The 9,606-nt window shown below is 33.2% G+C and overlaps 1 protein-coding gene across 1 annotated transcript; it reads right to left on the minus strand.

The window, feature by feature from the left end:
• Positions 1-5,916: 5,916 nt before the first annotated feature.
• Positions 5,917-7,556, minus strand: LOC106306288 (putative protein TPRXL). The gene has a single exon (XM_013742850.1). It carries the CDS (start codon positions 7,409-7,411, stop codon positions 6,791-6,793), a length of 621 nt encoding a protein of 206 aa, XP_013598304.1. The 5' UTR covers positions 7,412-7,556; the 3' UTR covers positions 5,917-6,790.
• Between the last annotated feature and the right edge of the window lie 2,050 nt (positions 7,557-9,606).

Below are 9,606 nucleotides of genomic sequence, written 5' to 3' on the forward strand. Positions count from 1 at the left end.
TTGTTTTTTAATCCGTGTGCCGAAATTTAAAACGACACTTATAATGAAAGAGAGGGAGTAATGTATATAAGTTTTAAGAGTTTTTTTTTCAGTTAAGTACTGCGTTGCGTACTCGGTGTATAAAGTTTAAAAGCAAAAAGTGTGCGTCTCCTGTTAAGTACTTTTACGTCTGCGCTTTTTCAGGTATCACATAAGCTGTCACACTTCTATTTTTAAACCACCTATTTACTTTGGATTTGAAACAATAGTCCAAAAAATAATACTAGAACAATGCAAATTTAAGATGCATTCCTTCATAGTTCAATCTTTATTCATGTGTTGGGGGAAAGCACAGAAAAGCACATGTTTTCTTTAAGTAGAACGATAATCTCTCAATTAAGTAAAATAATAACACACAATGAGAAGGAAAAAAAACTAATGAAACAAAACAAACTCAAGATGAGAAACCCTAATAACAAAAGTGAAATATAATATTCAATCATTGGGTGGGTTTTGGTTGATGAGCGAGACCAAGCTCGTCGTCATATTGCACTTCCTGTCCACTCCCATGAGATCCACGACCTACTCGACGACTCTTCGTGATCGTTATGCAGTCGTATATCATACCTATAACTAATATAGAGCATATAACGCTGATGGAGACGATGAGGACGATCAGTCCGGGTTCCATGATCAACAACAAACTAGGGATCTAATGCTTTATTGATTGTTTTTCGTCTGGTATGTCTTTCCCATCAACCTGATTTGTATTTATAACCCACTGGGATGCTTTATTTAAATAACATTAGGTTAGGATTTTGTTTTATTTTTTTATTAGATAAAGATGTTAGGGTGAGGATTTATAATTTTGATTTCGATTAAGATTAGTGCTCCTTGTAAATACGTGTTAATTTAAAAGCCCAATGTCCAACAATTTTCTCCTGATACATCTTTTTATAGATGGGCTTTTCACTACCGTGATCCGTTGGAGTTTCCACAACACACATACCCAATAAGCTTTTCACTTTATTAAAAAATAAATAAATCCAAAAATGTTACGTGTTGATTTAAACAAATGTTTTGATCGTGAACTTCTTAATAAACCAAAAGGTCCAAAACTGTTTTAAGTTAATTAACTATCAAATAAAAAGATGTCAAGTTTTATTTTATTATAAGATGCACTTAGATGATAACCCGCGCGGATGGGTGAGTTCTTATAATATTTTTTTATGAAATGATTTTAACACGATGCAACACTACAATCTTTATCGATTATAAAATGATGAATAAAAATATTTGTCTCTTAAATATATCATCGTTGTTGAAGAGTTAACGTATTACATCTCATTTTAATTATTTTTAAGACTTCATATGCATAAAAAGAAATTAAGTTTTGCGGCTGACACAAATCACCAAAACCAAATAGGCAACATCGATTGTATAATGATGAAATGAGATTAGGTTTTCTGCTCTCGATTTGTTTACTATTGACTCTCCATAAGTGATTTTATTTTCTACCTCTATAGAATTGTGTTTTCGTTCTCCTATTTACTTCATTGATACGAGTTAAGTTTCTTTTTTTTAACTTCTTTTTATGGATTTAGTGAATTACATAAGTGTCAATTAAAAAAAATAGAAATCTGTAAAAATTAGTTTCACACCATATACATATCTAAGAATCAAAATTTGAAAAAAAAATCAACGGCAAACTATATTAACAGGTTAGTGTTCAAATCTAATATATCAAGTTGTTATAGAATATAAGTGCAGACTCAAAATATAAATGTTTGTCGAGTATATATTCACCAGCTCGGTCTAAAAATCATCCAATTATAACAACAAAACAAATTACTTATTTCACCAGTTCGGACAATATCTGAATTCGAACGGGTAATATCCGAGCCCGAATAGATATCTGAAGATAACCAAACATAAGTATACTTAACTCTATATTTCTAGTTTATTTCTCTCATTTTATTCATAATATTTATATTAATGATTCTTATTGCTCAAAATTAGATAATATACATATAATTATAGACAAAATCATTTGCTACTCACTTAAAATACATATCAAATTCTTGTTTATTGCATTAACAAAAGTTGCATCTAAAATTTCAAAACAACAACTAAATTAGTGTTTTTCTATTTTTAAAGTTTTATCTCCAAACCTATTAATAGTTTAATCTTTTAAAAATTAAAAAACAATTAAGTTAAAATATAATTTAAATATAAAAAATTTAAACAATGAATTATATATTTATTTTTTCTTCAAAATTTAAATATCCGAACCCGGCCCAAAATATCCGAACTCGAACATAAAATATCCGAACCCGACTCGAAGTGTAGAAATACCTGAACGGGTTCTATACCTTTATACTGAAATATCTGATACAAACCCGAACGTGTATCCGAACGTCCACCCTATGATATATGATCATTTGTATCTTGCTTGAACAAAAAAAAAGTTAAACCATTGATCACAAATTTTTTAATGTGAGATTTTTACCATTTTTAGTAATTAATAGTCGTTTTTAAAATTTTTAAATATAACATATAAGAAAAAAATATAATTGTTTTTATTACATGATTAATGTGATTGTTTAATTTCTTTTAATAGTATAAATTAAACAAAAAAGAGAGAGGTAAGAAATATTTTTATCAAATATGTATTATTCATAATCATTAATTGTCATATATATGTTAACTATATTAGGTAATTCCGTAGCTTTTATTTAAGAAAAGAAAAAAATATTCTTTTCTACACTATTAATTAATTTGATAGTTAGTTTAATAAAAAGCATAGTATAGATTTATATGGACCAATTTATTTTTCTAACAATTCTAAGAATCATTATCGTTATGACACGTAGCTACGAAAACATGTTGTAATGCTCTAGGATTAATATATAGGGGATGACATAGTCACATAGAATTGTCAACAACATGATATATCGATTAAAAATAGGTGATTGAAATGTTTAAACCTGATCATAAATATTTGTACGCAGGTCATACATACGCAAGAGTTGTAACTTATAACTTCTAAGGATAAAACCTTAAAAGTAATGCCTCCAAAACATGAAAAAACGTTACGTTCAAAGGATTTGACTCTTGGTGGTGAAAATGGCCAAACCCAACCATAATAAAATCAATAAACCTTATCTCTTTGTGGCCTCACCAGACATCACATGTGGTGTCATTGAACTCTTGTGGTTTGTGGGTCATCATGGGGTCATGGCTCCTTTCACATCCCAACGCCTATTTTCCGTCACTAAACCTAATAGATTTTGTTTTTGCTTTGTTTTTCGTTTGGACAAATAAAAAGTACATGAATGTATGTAAATAGCAAAAACTTATCGCCTGACATCATTATCAACGACATTATCCGATCATATCTATTACTCGGTTGCTTTTATCCTTTATTTTACCTTGGGTATGGACACCCATTATATCAAATTTAAACTCGGATAGTTGAACGTTAACAAAAATCTGATAGCAATTAACACGATAATCTATTGCAGGGCAAGCTATATCATTGGTTGGACAAGCCCATCAGTTCAAATATTTTTCAGCTAAGACAGTACTTATTAAGGGCGTTTAGAGCATATTTATCCCTAAGAAACTCTTAGGTTTTTTTTGTTTAAAAAAAAAAAATTAAAAAGCAAACTAATTGTGGGCCGCCACGAGTCAGTGGGGCCCGCAAACAGTGTAAAAAACTCACTAAATCGGTTCTTAATTATTAGTTTTTGTAACCGATCCTTAAGGATTTTGTAGGGGTCCACGCACTAAGAACCTCACTAAAGACCCCGGATAAACATGTTCTTAGGTGCTAAAACTGTCACCAAAGAAATATAATTTTGGACAATTCTCTCAGATAGCTTTTTTAAAAAGTTTTTGTCACAAAAATAGCGTCCAAAAAAGAAAATGACTAAAATAGTCCATTTTTATTTTAAATTTTTAAATTTTAAATTTTTATTTTTTAAAATTTGAAACCCTATCCCCAGAACCCTACCCCTTAATTCTAAACCCTAATTCTAGATTAGTTAATCTTAGGGTAAAAATACATTTTTTCGAATGAATGTAAAATTTTATTCAACCAAAAAAACATGTTTACAACTATGTGCTTCTAATTCTTAACATTAAAATTTACGAGCAACAAAATTTTTGACTCTAAATGTGCTCCTAAGAACTGTGTATCTTTGCCCCAAATACATTTTTACTCTTTAATAAAATTTATTTTGGTCATTTTCTTCATTGAATGCTAGTTTTGTGACAAAAACTTAAAAATGACTATCCTAGAAAATTTCTCTATAACTTTTATATGTACATCTAATTTATGTCGTATACTACATAAAAATAAATATTCTCTCTGTTTCATATTAAATGTCACTTTAGCATTTTTTTTTTCTTGTTACAAAAAAAGTGTTATTTTAGAATTTCAATGCAACTTTCAGCTTAAAATTAATTATAAATGCATTGATTTTATAAATAATTTTATTTATCTCAAATATTATTGGTTGAATATGTGTAATTAATATGAACTTTAATGTATTTCAATCAATTTCTTAATTTGTGTGACATTTTTTATGAAACGGAAGGAAGTATTAATCTGTACATTTTATTAGGACAAGTGAGTAGACAAGTAGTGGTTTGCTTAGTTTGTGCTGAGCTGTTATCTAGTGGATTAGAAACTGATAGCATCCATTCCACATCATGTACTATTAATTTTCTTAACTATTTTAATAAAGCAAAATTTCTGAAAAGAATCAACCAAAATATTGGTTCTTTTCGGAGTAAAAAACAATGAAAATATGATTTGATGTTTCAAAGACCTCTTAAGAATTATGTGTTCTCTCTTTCTCTCTCAACGTTAAAACTTGTGATAGAAAGGCCAAAGTAAAAGGGAGAGAGAGACCCACGGATGATGTATACGTTGGGAAGAAAATAATGGCGCATCTAATTTTTTTTTTTAATATTATTATTATTAAAACAGTTACAGGAAACGATCGAAATCATAAAGTCCAACAAGCTTTTACGAAACAAGTGAATAATAACAAACCCATAAACAATCGAAAACATCAGTTTTGAATCACTTAAGACAAGTGGTAGGATAAAATACATTTAGCCGCTTCTGCGTCCAAGATTTCCTCTACCGCGGTTTCTTCGTCCGCGACCCGTGTACTGTAACTGCATCTCTTTAGCCTTGGCGCATCTAAATTATGTTGGCATATAGGTCCATAATACAAGATAATGGTCCAGTCTACATGATCAGCCACCTACTGTTGCTTTTGTTAGGAGGTCGGTTGGATCTTATCTTTGAATACAACTCTCATGTTGATAAGGAATTGGTTGCATTGTTATTATAATCCTAAACTATTCATTTTTATTAGTTTATGTTAATATGTTGTCTCATTATATTAAAATAAATATCGGCAATTTCGTCTAAACACAGTGCTTATACACAACGATATCTATTGCATAGGTTCCAGATTTCAAATCCGTTCCAAAGACCAAAACTAAATATATTAAAAAAAATCGACAAGAATATGATGTAGCTTTTCAGTTCACGTGTCTGATTCACAACCCTTGTTGAAGCGAAAGGCCTCATCTACCGTGGTGAAAAGATAAGAAGAAGAAGCTCACTCATCGTACTTGAGAGATATGGAAAAATAATATTGATTTGATCAAACAAATCAAAGCTAAGCAAGTACAGTATTTATAATCTTAATCAGGGTGATTTATGGATTGACCGATGCTTAAAATACCCCCTCCAGATATAAGACGTCTCTGCCACTATTTTTACATTTTTTTTCTTTTCTTTTTGCTGATATCTTAATATTCTAATTCTAGTTATTTTTCTTAAATTTAATTCATGTTGTGTGCTGTTTTCCATAATAACCTGAGCTGTATATGAATTTCAGATTTGTACATTGATTTCTTCGAATAGTTTTTCTAGTGCCATGTTAACCCGCCTTAGTGGTTTCAAGAATCTCCTTTCGAAAACTTAGGTCTATGATTCACAAAATGCGATACTAATTTTCTTTGTTCTCTCGAGCTTCTTATTGTCCCACATAAATGTACCAAGGTCAAAATGTTGATTTTTTCTTACAGTCCAGTTTCTTCTTATGTTCAAAGTCCACAAAAACTAGTGTTGAATGTAACGGTTAGCCTAAGTCATGTTCTTTCTCCCCCTTCGTACAAAACCTGAAAAACACGTTAACACAACAACAACAAAACAGATCAACCGTTCAAAAGGAAAAAAAAAAACGGAATTAACCAAATGAAAAAAAAAGAATAAACGATACGTACCTCACACACGACGAACAACATACCTGGGAATCATAACGTAACACGTAACGAGCCACACGACGACGGTTAACGGCAAACGGAACGGGTCTACGGCAGTAGAGAACGTTGACGGAACAGATAACGGTGAAGGCAAACAACGCAAATCTCAAACGGGATTCCAAAAAACATATCAAGTCCCTTGTTCCATATCCAGTTTTAATTACGCAATTCAACACTGCTGTTCGATTTTTTTTTTTTAATTTGTTCTAAGATATTTTCTGGTTACGGAAACATTATCTGCTTCGATAATCATATGAGTACTAAGGTACAATCTCATCTTCACCCAACATAACAAGTCTTAAAAGACGGTGTCGTTTCAGTCTCCGTTTTTTACATATCTCCGTCCGGTTTGACCCGGCCCATCCGCGCAGATCCAACTCGCTTCAGATCCAGACTTCTTCGCCGGATCTATCCAGAAACTGTGGATGATTCAGAAACAAGAACAAACCTGATAACCAGATCAAACACCATCCGCCTTCGACATAGCCGATAGCCTGCTAGGCCTCGGCTGATAAGCAGATCGCCTCTTGAGCTGATGCGACGACGGCCTTATCAGCGTCGTCAACGCTCTTCTCACCCACTCACCTTCAACGCCACCGATCCTCACCAGCGAATTCGTCATCGCCGATCTACGCATGTTCAAACCGTTAGTCGAATACGTCGCCGCCGAGCCTTGACCGTGCGGATTCGCCACGTTCTTATGCAAGCTGCACCGGAAGGATCCGGGATGAGTCGTCGGCGAACACATACACCTCCTCCTCGAATCGGGGATCTTATTCGGCTTCGAAACGGCGACGGATTGATTGGGGGAAACGGATCTGTTATCGATCGAGTAACGGAACGACTGATTCACCGGCGTTGATGTGAAGAGGTTAACGCGGGTGGGAGACGCGGATCTGTGGTGGGGATGATGCTGCTGACGGCTGTTGCTGAAAAAGGATGTAGACGAGAAGCTCGAGCTCGTTGAGGAAGCGAAACCTGATGACGACGGAGATGATACGCCGCCGTAGAAACGACCGGACGGTGATACAGAGCGTAGCACCGGCCCGCTTGATCTGGCTTTAGAAGAATTAAACACCATTTTAATTTTTTTTTTTGGGAATTTCAAATTGAAAGAGGAAAGAGATTTCTTGAAGAAGAAGAAGGCGGCGAGAGATGAGGATTTTTTTAGGCTTTTTTTCTCTTTAGGGGTTCCCGGAGGACAGTTGGTTCGGCAAACCTAGCGAGTATCAGAATGCGAATTTATAGCTGAAAGAGGATGAATGGCGTTTCTGTAATTATTGAGAAAGTTCGTGACCTTTTGAGAAATTTGGTTTATCGGGTTAACTGACTTAACCATGGTTAAGAAGAGATTGGGTTTGGGATATCTTTTTTTTCTTTGTTTATCAACTTGCCTGGTTATTGCCGTCTCGGAAAAGAATCGGATTCTGATCCAACGGCTGAGATTGAGATGATTCATCAGAGTGTTTTTGTGGGCACTTGCAGTGGCCGCCACGTAGACGGATTCCAGAAAAGGTCAGCTTTCAATTTACGAAACTACCCTTTAGAAAAAATATGAAGGAAATTACGTAACTACCATTGTCCTCTCTAATCGCAAGGTGCAAGTTTTCATTTTCATTTGGCCCAAGGAGTCCCACAAAGACAACCTTTTCTTGAAGCTGATAGTTTTTTTCATTTTTTTTCTATATTTATCTCCTCGCAATTTATTGCTTGATGTAATGGCTCTAATTCCAGATTGATAAAATAAGATTTTAATAATTACATTTGAGGGATTTTGATTTGTATGTTTATGTTTAGTAAACCAAAAACAAAGCAAATTTGGCTATTTGGTATTTTCTTTTTCGACCAAAACAAAGATCCAACAACACCTGTCTCGCGTAAAATCATCAACCCCCACCACAATAGAGAGCGTGTGACCCGCAATATCTATATAAACTTGCTTCCAAAACGCGCCCACGGTTTCTTTGAACTAACTGTGGATTTACATATACATTTGGCTGGTATGGAAAAACAAAACAAAGAAACATAGATAATGTTCAGAATCATCTTCGAGTTGCAATTGCACACCGATAATAAATTGAGTTTGGCATAACGAAACAAAACCAAAACGTATTGAATTATAGGAAGTAACCTTTTCTAAATGAAATGAATAAAGCTAGCTTCATATTCAAGTTTATTAGGTTGAATGTATGAATTATTAAAATGCATGCGTTCAAAACTTAAAACTCAGTTTAAGTTCTTTTTTTTTTTTGGTAAAAAGTTAAGTTCTTTATTCATTTGGGGGTATATGTTTTAGCTTCCTAAATCCGTCTGTAGTTTCATCGAAACAAATATAAAAAAGAGTGCTAACTCTCAGTCTACAATAATTAGAACCTTCTTTGTTTGCATTCTTAGTATTTTTATGGTAAAATGTAGATGCTTCCTTGGTGTCTCCAAATTGTAAACCCTAAATATAATAACAAGTTAACAACTAGGCATTTCCATGTCCAGCCCAGCAAAGAAAAAGTCGTATCCAGCATAAAAAGACGCGAGAATAAGTTGACAATTTGTGACCATTATAAACTCAATTAGGAAATATATTGAATGACAATTTGTGACCATGATAAACTAATTAGAAAATATATTCAAATAAAGTACGAACGTAGGTTTATTAATAACTAAAGAGACCGCCTTTCTGGAATTTAAACTAGATTCAAACTTATGAGTCGGTCTTCGAAATTGTGCCTTGGTCCTGGGTTTTCTTCTTGGTTGACAGACCGAACCATCTACATGCTTATTTATGCAATATATATATATCATATGTTGTTCCAACGGTTTACGTTAGTATGTAAGTCCCCATGATACAAAACCAAAATCAAAATATGTAGCATTATTATATACAATTTCTTATGAAAATATCTTCTTTGTTGTAGAGGCATCTTCCTTAGCTCGTTATTAATTACTTCAAAAGTAAACGAGTAATTAAGCATCATTTTTAATAGTAGAGTAATAATGTTATTTTCAGAATATTAAATGTGAAGTAATGGTCTAGCGAAAGAGTGAAATGAGCACATGGTGGAGATGAATGTTCCCAGCTGTGAGGGATGGGAGCGTGACTCTAACACCACTATGTGTTAGCCTGTCAGGTTTTGGGTCGTAATCTTCTTTACCAAAATACTATGGGGAAAATCCACTTATGCTCTTTTCTAATCTTCTTAACCGTCAGTCCTTTTTGGGATTTTAATTTAGACATTATCACATAATTTGTGTAAAGTAATGTCAGCTGAATTTTAGAAT

The sequence above is a fragment of the Brassica oleracea genome, chromosome C7 (genome assembly GCF_000695525.1).
Source record: "Brassica oleracea var. oleracea cultivar TO1000 chromosome C7, BOL, whole genome shotgun sequence".
In the NCBI taxonomy this organism is placed as follows: domain Eukaryota; kingdom Viridiplantae; phylum Streptophyta; class Magnoliopsida; order Brassicales; family Brassicaceae; genus Brassica; species Brassica oleracea.

Bases quoted from the DNA above. Each gene is read 5' to 3' on its own strand.
- LOC106306288 (XM_013742850.1), bottom strand. From the start codon at position 7,411: ATGGTGTTTAATTCTTCTAAAGCCAGATCAAGCGGGCCGGTGCTACGC.